Source organism: Macaca fascicularis, chromosome X (genome assembly GCF_037993035.2).
Source record: "Macaca fascicularis isolate 582-1 chromosome X, T2T-MFA8v1.1".
In the NCBI taxonomy this organism is placed as follows: domain Eukaryota; kingdom Metazoa; phylum Chordata; class Mammalia; order Primates; family Cercopithecidae; genus Macaca; species Macaca fascicularis.
In genome coordinates, this window is record NC_088395.1 from 30,861,675 (window position 1) to 30,882,021 (window position 20,347).

The window sequence follows — 20,347 nt, forward strand, 5'->3', positions numbered from 1 at the left end:
TCCTAACATATTCCAACTTTTATATAAAACCTGCTTATGTATAATTTTACCAATTTTTCCAATTGGAGTAATGTGCACTTAATACCCCAAATCTAACATTACATGTTCTAACAAAGGAAGACAAATGTGATGATTAGGTTTGTGAGACAGCATATTTCAGTCCAGACATATGAGTGCTGACACTAGAACTAATTTGATACTGTAAATTTCTAACTACACAGAAAAGATGCAGAATGTAGTGTTCGCTTTTAGTTTATTTATTTTGCAGGAATCTTTGACTCTCCGAATATGTACTGTTTGGAGGTACGATGCATGCAGAGCCTTTTAAAATGCCTTTGTACAATTTCATCTCAAAATGATTTCATTCACAGCATACACAGAAATCTAAAAGAGACATGGTATTTACAAGATTTAATAAGTTTTTGCTGCTTTAATGAAGAAACTGATCAATTCTTTTACAGTAGGGAAAGAAACATGGACATTTGGTATCATAAATAATTCAGAATTGTTCAGTCTTAAAGTAACTTTTCATGGCTTTAGAATTAAAATTGAGTCATCATTCTATTAATCTCTGAATGCCCAAGCCATGCAGAATCTACTTGTATTAAATATTTGGGGATGCAAATAATAGAGGAAAAGAAGTCTGGTGAATGTGAAAGCGTCATCAGAATTAACTTTTACAATAGGCAAATACTGTTAATTCTTTCGAAAAGATACAGTAGTGGCGCAACACAGGCAGTGCCCAATTTATTCCGATTTTAAAAAGTAACATTTCAGTTGTCATTTTTCTTTCTCTACAGATATACAGACACACACGGTAACATGGACTCATTCAAGGTCTAACAATGGTACAATATTAAAATAATTCGATTTTTAACTCTAAAGAGACATCTTCACATTCCAGGATACATCATTGATATTTTTAAAGGACAATTCGTCTATGCCTTATATTCTTTTTGTTTATACTGTCAGAAATACATTACAATTACCTCTTAAAAGACTATATAAAATTGAATTGCCACAGAAGGTTGGATATGAACCCTAGACAACTGTGACAAAGCAATGACAAAATTTAAGGAAACATTGATTTATTTGCATAATTAAAAAGTACTAAAATTGAGACCAGCTCCTTAAAAATTAAACTGCTTATCACACTTCCCATTTCTTCCAGGGAAATAAACAAATTAGCAACACTTTCCCCACCATCATTATTAATCTGCTCTAAAACTACATTTTTACAATGCATTTCTTTGTTTCTTTAAAACCCCCTGCCTCTACTCTCTTCCAAACAAAGTCAATATCAATTCAAAACATTTTACAATGCTTAGAAAGTTTCTGGCTCCTCTATTACCATTTTAAACTTTTAAAAACTACTCCAAAATTTAAGGGGCAATGTACTTTAACAAAATGGCAAACGTGCTTTCTAAAATCCCAGTTTACAAAATAGTGAAATAATGTAAAATGTATAGTCAGGTCTATATGTTACCAGATACATCAAACTAGTCATTTTAAAGAAGCAAACCTCTTACAGGAAACAAGAAGTGCACCAGCTGATCCAGAGAGCACAGGCACCTCAGCAGCCAGGCATCATCCGATTTATATCCTACCACTTTCATGCCAACTGTCTGTACATACCAACTGATTACAAGATCCTTTTGAAAAGGCACCTTGAAAGTTCGGTGAATTCTTGTTCAAACTGGTCATAGGCAAAAAGCAGTATACATACGGGACACAGTTAAATATATCAGATTTATCAGTGTCAAGTCATTTTGCCTGTTTTAAAACTGAATACAGCCTATGTTGGCATATGAAACTTATGCACAATTAAAAATTAACATGTACAAAACTTCCTTAAAATCAATCTGATACTGCATACCCCACCCTTTACACCTATCCAATAGACTGTTTGCTCTCTTTTCCTGGCAGGTGAAAACAATGATTGACTAGATATATCACCAAAGAATTGAAACCATGCATCTACTGTATAACAGCTAATTAACCTTGATGTATTTTCATGCAATAGTTTTAAAGTCATCTACGTGGTTTTATAAAGCATCAGACTGTTTTCAGACATGCTACTTTCATTCTCAACTGACAACTGCCAAGTTAATTGCCTCCACTTCAGCATATCACTATGAATACTGGTAAACCTTTTAGCTAGGACACCAAGCAGTATATATATATATTTTCCCCTAAATTGTAACTTAAAAACAAGTGGGGTTGACCATCACTAAAGAGATATGAAACCATACAAAGGCAAAGGCATATTACAGAACAGTAGGACGGCTAGACTGTTATTGGAGACAGAGACCAGTGTTACAAAAACCTTTAAAGAACATTGTTTTGGGGACCATGCTTTTGAGCCCATCTGCTTTCTCACCGTTATTTTCACAGTTTTGCCACAGTTGTTGTATGAGAGATGTTTTATCAGTGTAATTACCACGCTTCCTTTGGGAGACAAGTGGATATATTTTGGGGGAATTTTTCACATATGAAAAAATGTTTTCAAAGCTGTAGGCAGAGTGTGAAATGATGATTCTGATGGAAAACTATGATGAGTTATTACGCCTTTGGTTTCATTATGCTATTAAGAGCAGCTTGCTTTTCCAGGTCTGCCAGAGATTACTGCTAAATTAGAAGGGGGGTGTGTGTCTGTGTATGGGGGTTCGGGGAGATACCTGATGGGAGAGTCTATGGATATTCCTAAGATGATATCCTCAGGTAAAATCTTTTAGGATGGGAGAACCTACTAACTTTATTGCTGTTTATACTCACCAAAATGAGGGGAAGATTCCAAAACTCCAATTCTGAGCTAAGAAGGAACTCCAGCAATGGCAGAGACCTTAATGAAACGTGCTGTTAAGTTTCCAGTGATGCGCCTTAGTGAGTCACATGATTTTATATCTCTTCACTTATCCACACCCTGAAGTTCTATTTCATAAATAAGGAGTGCTTTAAAATGACCTGAACTGCCTGTAGAAACTCAATTGACCTCTAGATACAGTTATGTTAAATTTTAAAAGTTCTGTTTCAAAGTCCTCTATATTCACCTTTCTCTTAATAATTTTTGACAATCCCTCTCGTTTCCCAAATAATGCAGTGTGCAAATTTGTCATTGGCCAACTGTAATTCCCCTCACATTGGTTTATTAACATGTGCAAGTAAGTTTTTATCCAACAGTTAATATTGATTTCTTTTCAGCTAAATTAGGATTATGGCACAAAGTTTTATCTGTGCTGTAAACATCATGAATTTATCACAAAATTGGAAGGAGGAAAAAAAAAAGGCCCTATGGACTGCCAAAGTGTAAGAACCACAGCTGAGTTTAAGATTTCCAAATGGATTTTGGAATGGACTTGCATTTGGCATACATTCTCTGTGCTACTGGCAAAGCGCAGTGTTACGAGAATATCATTTATAAAATCATACTTTGTAAGGACCTGTTATTTTGAAAACCGGTGGCCTTAATAAAAACATGCAGTAACTTAAAAAATGCATCTCTTATGTGGCATAAGTAGGTCTTAGTTACCAGTGTTGATAGAGCTTGATGAATCACTGTACAAGCCAAAGGCATCTTACCACCTCTGATTGTACTTTTAAACAAAGGCATGATATGCCTAGTTCCTGACTGCTACAAATCACATTTTAAAACATTTTGTTTGTGTGCATGTTATGTGTGTTGGAAATAACCCCTGAAAAAAGCAGCAATTACAAATACCCTTAATTAATTTGCCCCCCGCCCCCCCAAAAAAATATTCTAGGTGCTTTTTCCTGTTGTCCTCTTTAGTAGGAAGCAACCGGAAGAAGCACGGGGAGCCTTGGTTTTCCAGAGAGCAGCGACCAGGTAAGTCTGCTCTGGGAATTCACAGTTTGCATAAACTGTAACATTTTATACTATGATTCAAAGTTCTAGTTTGAAAAATAAGGGCCACTCAGCAGTAACTTTAACAATTGGGATTCCACCACAGAAGAGCTCTTGACTTCTGTGTGTACATTCTTTCACAGAGTGAATCCTTTCCCAGTTTCAAGTATCCCTTCCTATCTCTCACACTGTAGTGAGTTAAGAAAGGAGAAAAAAAGACCTCCCCATTTTTCCTTTCGTGAGCACAACGACCACAAAGCCATTCCTCCTCCCCGCTGTGCAATCGAAAATGAAAAGGCTGGGTGGATGAATAGAGTCCCGAGGTTTCCTTTTCTTCTGGTGGTGCTCAAAGTTTCACTTTCAACCTGGCGCAGACTTTTCTGAATTCAAGTGTACCGTGGCATCTCGCACTGCTCACAGCGATTTAGTGCTGGGTGGTTAAGAAAGGTGCAGCTATCACAATTCCATGGAGCCCCTTCGTAGTCTTCATCTCGAGGTTGTGTCCGAGGACTTTGTGTGGAGCCAGTTCGATGCTCTGAGGGAGGTTAGGATTAAGGGGGGCGGGGGAAGGTAAATAGATTAACCTTTTTCCAAGTATAATCCCAAACTGAAAAGAAAAATACCACAAAAATCAAGGGAGTTAATTGCCTACTTTAATATGTAAGCCAATTAGTAAACATATCTACTGGAAATGCATAGTTGAACAGAAAGTTGATCTTTTACTTTGTTCTAATTACTTTTTTTTTTTTTTTTTGGCTATAAGAAGATGGATATATGTCCAGAATAGACTGCCTTCCTAGGTCATTACCTGTAAATAGTGGAGAGTTATGCTTTATTCCAGCCAAATGAAAAAAAAAAGAGAGAGAAATGTTTTATAGCATGTTAAATTCTGTCGCCTCTGTAAGTTTTCCCTGACGTTCAGCCCACCTTGACTTTTCCTCTCTATAGTATAATACTATCCATACTATAGTAAACATCTGACTAAATGTGTGCCTTCTTCCATGACAACTTAAGTTCTACAATACGCATGTATTTTATATTAATGGTTCATAAATAGCAGTGGCAGTTCATACCAAAGTTTTCCCCAGAACGGTGAAAAGAGAAAGATTCTACAGTTCATTTTTCATAAAGCTAAATTCATTCAGTATAAAAGACTTTTATTCTCATATTCTTTCCTACATTTTTGGCATTAAAAATCCTTCATATATCAGTTTTTAAAAATGCCCATACCTGGCAACCTTATGTTGGTCCCCAGGATTTGATAAAGAAATCCAAATTTGCATTCCTCTTAGGTCCTTAGTCCCTCTGGCTTTGTGCTCAAAAAAGCTCTTTGCATCTAGAGTTAACCTGTAATTTCTGTCTTTTAGGTCCCTATTGAGACTGAGGTCAATGAATAGGAGACTAAAGATCTCCAGATGGAATTCACCCTGGAATCTGGGGTAACTGGAAATGGTCACTATGAACTGGAAATGAGATTAAGATCTAAGGTAAGCAACACCTTTTTAAATAGGTAACAAAAGAAACAGATCTAGGGAAGCTTTGTCAGTTACTATTTTGGGCTAGGCATATCTTCCACTGGAAATTAACAAGCTGACTTCTAGTTTATCAATTTGCCTTATATGACAAATGTCATAACATTCCCCAAGAGGTAAAGAGAACTGAATTTTAGACCCTGAACCTTACCCCAAGGTATGATAATGCTCAGCCTCAAACAGGAAGGTGATCTTAGCCTTACGATGTAACAGAAAATTACTGGGTTCTTCAGTCGCTTTCTATGACTATAAATAGGAGATGGGCTTGTTTCTCTTGCTTCAACTATTGCTTTTTAACTGCCAATATCACCCACCTTGTGTCTTTTGTTTGGCTCATGACTCTAAAACATGTAGATTTAATACAGTTTTCTTTTTTGTCTCATATGGAGGAATAAAGCCTTCGGTTGGAGGAAAAATGTTTACTATGCCATTTTCTTGTTTTTTTTTGTTTTTTTGAGACAGAGTCTCGCTCTGTCGCCCAGGCTGGAGTGCAGTGGCACTATCTCGGCTCACTGCAAGCTCAGCCTCCCGGGTTCACGCCAGTCTCCTGCCTCAGTCTCCCAGGTAGCTGGGACTACAGGCGCCCGCCACCACGCTCGGCTAAATTTTTGTATTTTTAGTAGAGACGGGGTTTCACTGTCTTGATGGTCTTGATCTCCTGACCTCGTGATCCACCCTTCTCAGCCTCCCGAAGTGCTGGGATTACAGGCGTGAGCCACCACACCTGGCCTACTATGCCATTTTCAGAAAAGGACCTCTTTTGTCTTTACCTTTTAAAAGAACAATATGCCCAAAAACCTAACACTTAAAAAAAATTTGTATCTTACTGTTGTTGGTTTTTAATAGACATGCTCTAAAAACTCAGTGTTGCTATAAGTGTAAAATATACACCAGATTTCAAAGATTTAGTATAAAAAGGATGTAAAACATCTCCCTGATAATTTTATATTGATTTCATATTGAAATAATAGTTTGTATATACTGAATTATATAAAATGTTAAAATTTCATCTTTGCTACTAGAAAATTTTAAATTATATATGTGGCTTACATTATATTTCTATTGGACAGCACAGCCTTAGAAACTTGGTAATTTTTTAAAGCAGAAAATAAAGGTATGGTTTTACTTATAATTCTACACAGATTAACATGTGTCTTTGGACATTCTGCACAAACTCTGGACACACAAGTACAAACCATCTGCAGCTGCTGCATGGGTGTCATGGATGTCTGCCTGTACTTTGGAGGTCACGCTAATTCTTCGGGCTTTTCTCTCAATTGTGCAGGGGTCTGAGGAGTCTGCATAAGAAGAAACAACGCCAGAAAGAAGTGATCCAGTCTTTCAACTCCAAGAGTGAACAGGCTCACAAGATCTTTCATGCAACCCACGCAGCTGAGTGCATTTACCCTTCCTATTACTTCATGTTACCTTTTTAGCAAGGGCAAGTACCATATTTAATACTGTTTTTACAACTTATACAGAGCAGTGGTTCTTACGACTTTTTCCATCTTCTCCAATTACATCTTGTCCCATTACTTAGAACAAATGCCCTATTTCACTGTTTTCTACTTTTTAATGGATTAAGGGTACAAACTCAGTGATAGCAAATATATGTCAATGTGAAAGCAAAATTTGGGAAAATATACTTTAGCAAGTATCTGATTAAGCAATAATTATTTAAAAATTATGGGTACTATCCATACAGTAAGGCTATTAGAATGATGAAATGTGATGAAAATGACAGTTTTTTTTTTTTTTTTTGAGACAGGGTCTTGTTCTGCTGTCCAGGCTGGAGTACAGTGGCACAATCATGGCTCACTGCAGCTTTGATCTCCTGGGCTCAAGTGCCTCAGCCTCCCAAGTAGCCAAGACTACAGGTGCATGCCACTACCACGCCCAGCTAATTTTTTTAATTTTATTTTTTGTAGAGACAGGGTCTCACTATGTTGCCCAGGCTGGTCTCAAACTCCTGGCCTCAAGTGATCCTCCCACCTCAGCCTCCCAAAGTGTTGGTATTACAGGCAACTGTGTCTGGTGGATTTTTTAAATATAGCAGTACTTGAAAAATCAGAACCAACTCAATATTATATACTGACAACCATGTGCTCCCAAATCATTTCCTGAATTCCAGTTACCTATGTGTGCAGAAGCCCAGCAGACACTTTGCAACACAGACAAGAACTGTAGGCATCCTAATATCTTGCTAGAATATTGTTTCTATAAATTTATAGTTTATTAGTAAGCAACCCTTTGTATTAAAAATGAAAAATGGCAGCCTTTATATTATTTGCCCTTAGGAACCAAAGAAAGATCTTGCATTTTCTAATCAATTCTGAGCTGACAGTACAACTCATCTTTGGAAATCACCGCTCCAGAATCCAAAGCATGGTGCTCAGGTACTTAAACACTCCATTGTCCAAGTAAACAAAAGCAGAGTTAATGTCTCCTTAGGCTCCAAAGAATAAAGTTCTGTTTCTTAGATTTGCAAAGTACTTCTACAGAGTCACATACCTTATCTCACTAACTCTTCCAACCTTGGGAGTACTTGGCGGGATTGTCCCTCTGTGGTGCTCAGATTGAGTTTGAACAAGGTCAGGTGGCCAAGATGACCAGGACCAGTGCTCAGATTGTGGGACACCAAGGTCAGTGTGCTTGCTTGCTTACTGATGAGGATTGGGGGAACTTTCTAACTTTCTAAGCCCACTGAAGAGCACACATACCCACTGTATTGTTTAACTACAAAGTCCAATCTGCCACTGTTATGAGTTACTAATAAGGGTTGGGAGACTTTCTAAGCCCGCTGAAGAGCACGTACACACTGTATTGCTTAACTACAAAGTTCAATCCAAAAAGGCTTGTTCCTCTGTCTCTTTCTCTCTCTTTCCCTCATATTCTTTCTCTCATTATCACACTTACTATTCAGATCAACTATATTCCACTTGGATTTCTGCTATATATCTGTAATAACTCCAAGACATTTATTCAAACCAATAAACCTATTCTACCAGTAATTTGTGTTTTACTGGTTTATCTTTTTTTTTTTTTTTTTTTATTTGAGTGGTATTGCAAGCCAATCTGTGCTATGTACTTTTAGAAAAGGCCGATTTAGTTTCAAATACAAAATGAGAATCTGCAAGTGCTTAATGGAAAACAAACTTGATTTTATGGAGAAAACTAAATAGCTTTTATAAATCTGATAAAAGCCTCAACAAAAAATTATAGAATTTAATCAAGTTCTACTGTTTCTAAGTTTTAGCAGAAAAAGATAAAAAAACGGGTTAAAGACAATTTGGCATATAACAGAACCATTTATACTTTTACCAATAATATATATTATTATAGAATTACAACTACTAAATTTCTAAAATAGAAATTCATTTATAGCAAAGAGGACTATTTGAGATGGCTTCCTAGTCTCCTTTTTATTAAAAGGGTATATATGTAGAGTATAAACTGCTTGGGGTAGGAGTCATGTTTTCCCTTTGTAACATCAAGCATCTATCTACATAATACATAATCGAGATACGCACTGAGCATTCAATACATATTTAAGAAATTGTAACCGAAATCCCATTATAACTAACTCTAAGGGACTATCAGTTTTAGCAAATTGTATTTGAGTCAAATGAGCCATAGAAGAGAGTCTTTCAGACCAGGAACAGTGACTTATGCCTGTAATCGCAGCACTTTGGGAGGCCAAGGCAGTAGGATCGCTTCAGCCCAGGAGTTCGAGACCAGCCTGGGCAACATGGCGAAACCCTGTCTCCACAAAAAATACAAAAATTAGCCAGGTGTGGTGGTGTGCGTCTGTAGTCCCAGCTACTCGGGTGGCTGAGGCAGGAGGATGGCTTGAGCCTGGGAGGTCGAGGCTGCAATGAGCTATGATCATACCACTGCACTCCAGCCTGGGCGACAGAGCGGGACCCTGTCTCAAAACAAAAACAAACAAACAAAGTCTTTTTAGTGTAAAGGTACCTGTAGAGAGCTAGATGAAGCTTGATATTAATGGGACCACATCATGGAATATTAATGCAAGCCTTGTTCAATTCCCAGCTAAGGAGGATACCAAACAGGAACCTCCCACCTCGAATACATGGTGTTGGTCCCAAAGACAGAAGGCAAAATGACTTTTTTTTTTTTTTGGAGACAGCATCTCGCTCTGTCACCCAGGTTGGAGTGCAGTGGTGCGATCTCGGCTCACTGCAACTTCCACCTCCCAGGTTCAAGTGATTCTTCTGCCGCAGCCTCCCAAGTAGCTGAGATTACAGGTGCACGCCACCATGCCCAGCTAATTTTGGTATCTTTAGTAGACACGGGGTTTCACCCTGTTAGACAGGCTGGTCTCAAACTCCTGACCTCAAGTGATCCTCCCTCCCTGCTGGGCCTCCCAAAGTGCTGGGATTGCTGGCCTCAGAATGACATATTAACACGAACATCACCATTGCTAGAAAACCACAATCTGACTATACAGGATCCTGGCAGCAGATCCATTTCATAACCCCAGGAAAATTTCTTCATATTTCTTTTTTCATCGTCTTTCATATCTATTCCTTTGTCAAGTGTCTGTTCAAGTGTTTTACACCTTTTTTTATTGAGTTGTCTTTTTATTACTGTGTTGTAGAAATTCTTTATATAATCTGGATACCATCCTTCATCAAATACATATTTTACAAATACTTTCTCCCAGTCTGTGGTTTGCCTTTTCATTTTCTTAATAGTGTCACTTGATGAGCAGAAGTGTAAAACTTTAATGAAGACTAATCTATCAATTGTTTTTCTTATTGCTTCCTGCGACCTGTCTAAAAACTTTTATACCTATATTGCAAAGATATTCTGTTTTGGAAGCTTTATAGTTTAACTTTTATACTTAGGTGTATGATCTATCTCAAATTTGTGTGTATGATGTGAGGTAGAGATCAGACTGTGTGTTTCTTCCACATGGATATCCAGTTCTTCCCAGCTCTGCCTGTTGAAAAAATGTTCCTTTCTCTATTGGTTGCTTTGGTGCTTTTGTCAAATATCAAATGACAGTGTGACTGGGGGGTGTAAACCTGGGCTCCCTATTCTGTTCCAGTGATCTATGTCTTTATTCCTATACCAATATCACTCTAAGTCCTGAAGTTGGTTAGTCTAAGACTTTTTTTTTTTTTTTTGAGACAGGGTCTTGCTCTGTCACCCAGGCTGGAGTATGGTGCTGCAATCACGGCTCAACCTCCTGGGCTCAAGCAATCCTACTGTCTCAGCCACCAGAATAGCTGGGACTATAAGTGAGGCTGCAGTGAGCTATTTTTAAATTAGCTCTACACTAATACACTTTTAATACACTTTTAATTATACCATGTCTGGCTAATTTTTAAATCTTTTTGTAGATGAGGTCTCATTATGTTGCCCAGGCTAGTCTCGGACTCTTGAGCTCAAGTGATCCTCCTGCCTTGGTCTCCCAAAATGCTAGGTTTACAGGTGTGAGCCATTGCACTGAGCCAGTCTAAGACTTCTGGCTGCTCTTTTTCAAGATTGTTTTGGATGTCCTAGGACTTTCTGTATTTCCATATGAATTTTATAATCAGTTTGTTAATTAAAAATGCACTACCACCTAATGGGGTTATCATTGGTATTACACTGTATCTATACATAACCTTGTAAGAACAGGTATCTCAAAAATATTGATTCAGTCAGTTATGAACATGGTATATCACTCCATTTATTTAGGTCTTCTTAAATATCCTTTGACAATGTTTTATAGTTTTCAATGTATACATCTCTGGATAAATTTATTCCTGTTACATGGTTTTTGATGGCATTGTAAATGAAATTCTCTTTTAAATTTTATTTTCTAAGTGTTTACTGATATTGTAAAAATGTTTATATATAGACTTTGCATCCTGAGGCCTTGTTAAATTCACTTATTAGTTCTAATAGTTGTTTTTCAGTATCCTTAGGATTTTAAAAATAATTATGTCATCTGTAGTATATATAGTTTTATTTCTTCTTTTCCAATATTTATTTATTTATTTATTTCTCTCTCTTACTGCATGGTCTTGGAACTCCAGGTACAACGTTGAATAAAGGTGGTGAGAATAGACATCCTTGCCTTGTTCCCAATGTTAGTAAGTTCAGGATTGCATTATTTAAGTAATAATGGTAGCTAAAGGTTTTCGAAAGATGCCCTTTATGAGACTAAAAGAGTTCTTTTCTATTCTTAATTTGTTAAAAGTTTTTGTCTGTCAGGAATGGCTGTTGAATTTTGTCAAATGTTTTTCCTGTATCTGGTGAAACGATCACATGCTTTTTCTCCCTTTGTTTCATATGGTAAATTACACTGGTTGGTTTTTTAATGCTTTTATACCAAGATTACATTCCTAAGCTAAACTCAACTTGATCATGATGTATTATTTTTTTTAATATATTGTGACTATAAGTCAATGAGATAGAAAACAGAATTATGGATTTTTTGTTTCTATGTTCATGAGGGATATTGATCTGAAATTTTGTTTTCTTTTTGTGAGGGGCAGATACATAATGTCTTTACCAGGTTTTAGAATCAGAGTTCTGCTAGAGCCATAAAAAAAGATGGGGTACAACACCAACAGCGAACCCTAATGTAAACTATGGACTCTGAGTGATTATGAGGTGTCAATATAAGTTCATCAATGGTAACAAACGCACCACTCTGGTGTAGGATGCTGATAATGGGGCAGGCTTTGAATTTGGGGGGGCAGGAGGTATACGGAAAATCTCTGCAACTTCCTCTCAGTAATATGAAAAGAAAATGAAAAAACAAAAAAGAAATATGGGACGCATTCCCTCCTGTATTTTCTCAAAGCATTTGTGTAAGATTGGTATTTTTACTTTCTTAAATATTTGGTAGGATTTACCCACCAGTGAATCTATCTGGATCTGGAGTTTTCTTTGTGGGAAAAATTTTGATAGTAGATTCAGTTTTGTTTTCAGTTTGGGTAGATTATATGGTTCAGGAAATTTGTCCACTTTATCTAAGGTGTCAAGCTGACTGGCATAAAGATGTCCATCACTTTCCCTTATCATCATTATCATTGTAATGGATAACCCATCTTTCACTTTTGATTATCATAATTTGTGTTCTCTTTTTTTTTTTTTTTTTAACAGATCAGTCTACCTTGAAGTTTATTGATTTTGTTTACCTTTTCAAAGATCAAACTCTTGCTTTGTTATCCTTCCTTTCTTCTACTTTGGTTTTACTTTGTTCTTGTCTTGTTTCTTAAGGTAGAATTTTAGATCATTGATTTTGGATATTCCTGTCTTATATGAGCATTTAAAGCTATATGCTCCCTTCTAAGCACTGCTTTATTGCATAGGAAAGAATTCTGCCTTGCCCAAAGAGAGGTCTGGCTTTGTCCCTGGCTCAATACCTTGACATTTCCTGAGTAACGACAGTGTCTGTTATTTATGGTGGGTCCCTCAGACCACATGATATGGTTTGGCTGTGTCCTCACCCAAATCTCATCTTGAATTCCCACGTGTTGTGGGAGGTAACTGAATCATGGGGGCAGGTCTTGTGATAGTAAGTCTCACGAGATCCGATGGTTATTATAAGGGAGAGTTTTCCTGCACAAGCTCTCTTTAAGATGTGACCTGCTCCTCCTTGCCTTAGGCCTCCCCAGCCATGTGGAATTGTAAGTTAATAAATCTCTTTCTTTTGTAAATTGCCGAGTCTTGGGTATGTCTTTATCAGCAGCGTGAAAACAGACTAATACACCACACCTATAGGGAGTTTATGCTGAGGGATGGCTCATGGTGCATGTGTATTCCACCATTTCTAATCAACTTGATCCTGTTTCCAGGGTAAAAACTTTCCAATGCACTCCCTTAGATAGGGCAATTCCTCTAAGACAGCTCCTTGAATCAATGAACTAAAGTTTGTCTGGCGATACTTCTTTAGTAGACATTCAGGCAAAATCAAGTTTAAAGACTCTGATTTTATGAACCCAGAAGACTAAATTGATCAATGATAACTATACACTTCAGAGACTTTCAGCAAGAAACTGCATATAATGCTGCCAAAGTGCCAAATCTGGCACTTGGCAGTCATCCACTAAGATGATTCTTTGTATCATTTTTAGAAATCAATAAAACCATTTTTTAGCCAGGTGCGGTGGCTCACGCCTGTAATCCCGGCACTTTGGGAGGCTGTCACTTGAGGTCAAGAGTTCAAGACCAGCCTCGCCATCATGGTGAAACGCCGTCTCCACTAAAAATACAAAAATTAGCCGGGCATGGTGGTGGGTAATCCCAGCTACTCGGGAGGCTGAGACAGGAGAATCGCTTTAACCCGGGAGGTGGAGGTTGCAGTGAGCTGAGATCGCACCACTGCATTCCAGCCTAGGTGACGGAGTGAGTCTCCATCTCAAAAGAAATCAATAGACTGTTTTTAAATGCAGATCAGATGAAACAGCCATGGTAATATTAAACAAAAGAAGAACAGATACTGTGTTGCAACTTATAAATGAAAAAAAAAAAAAACCACACTGTAATGAGCTTAATACACGTAGAAAACTATTCAACCAAAATTTAAATAATTAGGTCAGGTAGTATTTAGATAGAATTTATATATTCTTTAATTAAAAGTAAGTCTGATGAGATGTTAAATGTTATACTCTCTGGTAATTTTTTTTTAAAGAATAAGGCATTCTCCACTATTCTATGTGTCTTCACGATCAATCTACCTGGAGTTGCTTAAGGCAAAAAGAATTAAAATATTAAGAATGAGGCAGAAAGTTAATCTACATTCAATGACTACTTATTTATGAAAGAATGAATAAATGACAGGGTCTCTGTCGCCTAGGCTGGAGTGCAGTGGCACGATCTCGGCTCACTGCAACCTCCGCCTCCCGGGTTCAAGTGATTCTCATGCCTCAGTCACCCGAGTAGCTGGGACTACAGGCGCGTGCTATCAGGCCTGGCTAATTTTTGAATTTTTAGTAGAGACGGGGTTCTGCCATGTTGGCCAGGCTAGTCTCAAACTCCTGGCCTCATGTGATCCGTCCGTCTCGGCCTCCCAAAGTGCTGGGATTGCAGGCATGAGCCACTGCATCTGGCTTAAATGACTAAACGTGTAAGTTCAATTAAAATTAATTTTTTAAGATATGGAAATGCCAGTTAAACATCTGGTGCATAAAAATAAGAAGAACACATTTGATATCTTTAATTTTAAATCATTTCTATGTAACAATTATCCGGAAATGATTCCTTCAAACCTTGGTTATGTAGGATTTCTTTTGTTCTTGATGGGAAAACACCTAGTCGCTACTAATTGCTATGCTCCCCTTTTGAGTACACAGGGATTCTTTTGTTGTCTGAAAAATAATCTTAAGTCTACTGCAAATCTAACTTTCTATTATCACATTAGACCTTTAAAATCCTCATTATTTTATGAGAATTATCTTTTAGGGTTATAGTTTTTACAATGCTAAGTAAATTTATAATGTTAACTATGTAATACAGCGTTTCAACTTCTGTTTGTAAAAATTATATATTCCATCAAATTACCTCTGACAGTAATTCTAAGAGTTACTAATTTCAGTACTTTTTAAAAACTAAAGTTTGGGGACATTTCATTATTGCCACATTAACACCAATATGGTAAATTTGTTGAGACCAGTAAGCAACATGGTGACATCCCATCTCTACAAAAAATAAAAACAATTAGCCGGGCATGGTGGTGTGTGCCTACAGTCCCAGCTACTTGGGAGGCTGAGGCAGAAGGATCGCTTGAACCCAGAAGGTCAAGGCTGTAATAAGCCAGGATCGCACCACTGCACTCTAGCTGGGCAGCAGAATGAGACCCTGTCTGAAAAAGAATAAAAATATGGTAACTTTATGGTGAATAAGTTAACCTCTAGTGGAAGTTTCTTCAGATATAAATGTGAAATCCCAAATTATTTTGATATTTATTTCTATCATATTTGTGACATTTTTCATACTCACCTTTTTTAGATGGCTTGGGTGGTACAATTGGGCCAGGTTCTATGTTGTCATAAAAATTATTCATGGCTTTTGGATCAAAGTTTCCTATAAAGGAATTAAATTCATCAGGCATTTAAGAACTCTTTTTTCCTGTTATTTGATTTTTTAAAAGAAAATATGTAAATAAAACACATAAGGGAAAAAATGTTTTCCAGGATTTCAGAACTCATTACATAATTCTATCCTCCCAATGAAATTGTGTTTTCATTGCTATGAGAAAAGACCCAAGAAAACCACTACATAGATGTATGTCTACAATGTATTACACCTAAAGGAATATTTTTCTAATTGTAAGGCTAGTCTCCTTAGGCAGGATTAGGCATGTGGGCATTTGGGGAGATAAATGAAGAGGAGAAATGAAAGGATGGTTGAACTGTTTTCTCTTTCTGCTTTTGATTTTTAATGAACAAACCGTGAGAAAGAACACTTAATGAAAGCTTACTTTCATATTTTTCATAATTTACCTTAAAAATTCATTATAAATTGAACTATGGAAGAAGCCAAATATAAACATTTACAAGGATTAATCAAGTTATATTTTGAGACTACTGAACAACCTCAATACATCTGAAATAACATCAACAGTTTATGTATTCTTATTTTCAAGAAAAGGAGAATCATAAATGTTAAATGTTTCCTAAAGATTTATCAATGATAAAAGGTGCCAGTTTCAGAATAGATAGAACAATACCTGAGAATTTTGTCTTGCCACAAAATTTTCACCTGTCTTCAAATGTTCATTCCCTGGTCTAGTGTCTATTTCAGCCACATCTCCTGCCGTGTCTCCTCCAAGGCTGGTTTTGATCTAGTGCCAGTTTTGGGTGCTGCCTTCACTTCTGTGAACCTATCACTGTGCTCTGCTTGTTCTAAACAATTACGGTTAACTGTAGCCATACTTATTTATAGAAGATGCTGTATGGTACTAACACTGATAGTTTAAATATATGATATCTCTTGATTTCCAGATCTACTTTTTTTTTCCCCAACACGTTTTCCTTACCAAAAATCACCAAAAAAGCTGGTTTTCATAAAATCATGCACTGATTTGCATCTATTCTAAATGCTTATTTCCCTGCCTCCCCCCTCACCACCAAAAAAGGTTTAGATTCCTTCCCTAGCTTAAAAGTTTAGATTGGGAACTCAGTATAAAAAGTTTTCTGCAGTGTGGAAGAGTAGAATTTAGTATAAAATGGATACATTTAGATTCGTTATGAAAAGAGATTTAGAAATGCCTACGTATCCCAAAGAGCTCATTGTCCAATGCAGACAAAAAAAAACACAGCTCTTTGCTTGTAAAACCTTAATAGTGGTTTCCCTTGCAGGCCCTTTCACAAATGTTTTATCCACTTGAATATGCTGTTTTAAGATAATTTTCTGAAAATAATTGCTGTGATAGCTCATAAAAGCCACAGTGCTATCTGATGTATTAATTGGATCTTTTTATGCTTTAAGCTGCATATGTATTTCTTCAATTACTTGTTACAGCTCATGTTCTAATTTCTAGATCACAAAAGGCTTACTATAAGTATCCTAACCAAATGTTTCACTGTTTTGCTTCAAAGACCACACAAGTAGAAAAAATTGATGCAATCTTGTAAAATACAGTAGCAATAGTTTATGTAACCCCTACATCATGCATAGTCATTCTTTGATTGCTTCAAGTTAGTGGGCTAGAGAGTGACTAGGCTTCTGCAAATAACTTTAAGGGTACCTGACTAGATTGCTCAATTTTCACATTCAAATTTGCTTCTGTCTGTTCAGATAATGCCATGTCTTTTGGGTTCACCTGCCACTAATCTTTAATCTCTCTCTGTTTTTTAGACCAAGTCTCTTTCTGGTGCCTAGGCTGCAGTGCAGTGGTGCAATCATGGCTCACTGCAGCCTTGACCTCCTGGGCTCGGGTGATCCTCCTGCCTTAGCCTCCCACGTAGCTGGGATCACAGGCACATACCACCACACCTAGCTAATTTTTAAAAAACGATTTGTAGGGATGAGGTCTCCCTATGTTGCCCAGGCTGGTCTCTTAACTCTTAGGCTCAAGTGATCCTCTTGCCTTGGCCTCCCAAACTGCTGGGAATACATGCATGAGCCATTGTGCCCAGCCTACTGTTTGTTTAATCTTGCCTAAAAATGGCAATGAGATATTTTATTATATACTCTTAAAACACTGTAGAAACTCTTAGCTGCCATAATCAAGAAAAGTGTGGGGGATGGGGGGGCAGGAAAGCTGATTAATACACAGAATCGTTAAGAAAAATTACATGTCAACTTTAACGTAACAAAACACTTGTATATAGCTATATTTTAAAGTTAGACGAAGACCTACTTTTTATGTGTCTGTTGGCTGGGGTTCCATATTGTATTTCTTACATAAACCACACCCATGATGACCTACAGCAGAGGTTGGCAAACCTTTTCTGTCAAGGGCCAGATAATATTTTAGACTTTGTGGACCTGTGATATAGTCTCTGTTGCAAGCAGTCAACTGTGCTGTTGAAGCACAAAGGCAACCACAGACAATTTGTAAACAAATGGGCATGGCTATCGCTCCACTAAAACTTTTATTCACAGAAACAGGCAACAGGCCCTAGTTTGCTGAACCCTCAACTATAATTCTGATTGCTTTAGAATGGAGCAAGAAAGATATTAAGAACACTTATAATGCAATTTGAGTACAGAATCCTTTTAGACTTACATGATTTTCTCCCTTAACCTTTTTCAGTTGTTTTCACCAATAGCTAATTCACAATCCCTATTTTTTGAGTGATCTGCCTTTGGCTTTCATAGAAAGAGCAACTTTCTCCTTCATGTCAGTTTATGAAACATTAAAATGCAGAAATACAATAACTGGTATAAACAGGTTTGGGGACAGAATCAACTCTTGGTAAGCAGACAATTAACCGATGGGAGCAATATTCATAGGCCTACCAGAATGCAGCCTACTAGTCAAAAGTATGCAGCAGCTGTGGACATCAGTCAGTATATTTTCCACAGAAAATGAAGACCATCTCTAATCTGGTGAGTTGGGTAAATGAAAGTTTAAGAGAGCTTCTGCTGTAGTATACTTCTGTAAAAAAATCCAAAAAACTAAAACTATGATTATAGTTGAATGTTTTCACATAACATAACATGAAAAATAACATATAGAGTTTATTTTAAAACTGAGAAATCTGATACTCTGATTTGGGATCCCTTTTTACAGATACTTTAGATGTCTATCACATAATATGAACTCTACTAAGTTTTAGAATTAAAACCCATCAATTTATAAAATATTTACAGTAAATGACAAAAAAAGGATAAATGCAAAGTAACAACAGAGAACAGTCTAAATGATAAGAACTTGATGAAATTGCCAAAGTAAAACTATTTTTTCATCCCCAAATCTGATCCATGACCATGGGACAGGGCGATCTCTTTACCAGGATTGTAATCTTATCATGGATAAAAACTGTCTCTTAAATCTACAAAACCAAAGTTATTGCTATTTAAGCAGCTTAAAATACCACACTATTACTTATGGTTTACCAAATAATCAAGTCTATACCTCTAGATTGAAGGAGGTCAACTTCTTTCAGTGTACAGTCAACATTTATCTGGAGTTGTCTGTTCATGCTTCTCAATCTTGTCATTTCCTCAGGCTAGTAAGAAAGGACCCAAAATAGCAATTGTGGGAAAGTCATTATCAAGCCCAACATTTAAGAACTGCGTTTCATGTTAATTGTAATGATTGGGTATTACCAAGAATATGGCCTTAGTCCATAAGAGGGCATGTTTAAGAAGTCCTATGTGTATGTTTTTAAAGGAATAGTCAGGTAAAATGGGGACATCAAAATGGCCACATATAAACAAAATCTGCATATAAAGTGGCGAGCTGCAACAGTGGACTGTGTTCTACCATACAAGATACTACCATTTTAATCACAGAGCACTGAGAATATTTTGTTTCTATGTTTTCATGGTAAGGGAAAATGTAAGAATCAACCTTTTAAATGAGTCATGTCCATGATCTTAGTCTTGTCCAGCCTGGTAAAAATTACAACAGTATGGTGTTTACCAGAATTCTCTCATTCCTTCTTCTTAACAATCTTTTAAGGTAGGTACTAATACTGTGCCCAATTTGTAGATGAGGAAACCGAGGCACAGAGAGGTTATATACTTCTCTTAAAGTTATAAAGCTAGTAATTGGTAGAGCCAGGATTTATATAAAAGACTCCTATATAAATTCATATATAAATATTTTTGTCATCTTTTTTTCTAGATTGAAGGAGGCAATTACTCTAGTGCATGAAAACTTCAGAAACAACTGAATTCCATTTTTTCCCCAACTTTGTTTTCTTCTGCCTCCACCTCTTCAGGCCAGCCCACTCCTTAGGCCTTTCAGGGGCACATATGAGGCACTGAAATGTGAAGAGAGTCCTAATCTTCCATTCAATAAAGCTTTTTGGAAGCCTTTACTTCCCATGCCATTCTTAATTTATTTTATACATACATGTGTACATATGTGTATATGTGTACATATATATATATACACATGTGTACACATGTATGTACAGTAAAAAAGTCAAAGTTTAGAATCTAGAGGCTGAAATACTGAAGCTTTCAGCACAGCCCAGTTATTAATGACTAGGGTGATTTTAACTATAACATATAAAGTGAAAAATTAAGTATCTGCTACTCTAGGAAGGCAGAACAAAATCCTATTCTGTTAAAAACATGTACTTTGCTGAACGCTAAATATGTTAATATGCCAGTGAAAGAAAAATGAGCAGAAAGGATATCTTAATTCATATGATGTTAGGAGGTATTATCAGAATAACTGAGAATGCCCATTAAATAAGCAGGTATCAAAGTTTAAAATAAGTGATAAAAGGCAGAATATAATAGCTACAATTCCACAGAATGCTAGAGGAACAAAAAAAGTCATTCAGAAATATTTATTATGGACTGC

General features: G+C 36.7%; 1 protein-coding gene across 16 annotated transcripts in view; it reads right to left on the bottom strand.

The window, feature by feature from the left end:
- Positions 1-236: 236 nt before the first annotated feature.
- Positions 237-20,347, bottom strand: part of TAB3 (TGF-beta activated kinase 1 (MAP3K7) binding protein 3) — a 61,336-nt gene continuing 41,225 nt past the window's right edge. For 5 of the 16 annotated variants that reach the window (XM_065538362.2, XM_065538360.2, XM_065538361.2 and 2 more), the window contains 3 exons: positions 18,944-19,037; positions 15,358-15,441; positions 7,511-9,319 (listed from right to left, as the gene is read on the bottom strand). In XM_065538362.2, the coding sequence (XP_065394434.1) occupies positions 9,042-9,319; positions 15,358-15,441; positions 18,944-19,037 (456 nt within the window). In that variant the 3' untranslated portion in view covers positions 7,511-9,041. Of the gene's footprint in view, positions 4,398-6,590; positions 6,693-7,510; positions 9,320-15,357; positions 15,442-18,324; positions 18,464-18,943; positions 19,038-20,347 lie in introns of those variants that run through there. The other 11 variants (XM_074028960.1, XM_074028959.1, XM_005593235.5 and 8 more) reach the window with 7 other exon arrangements.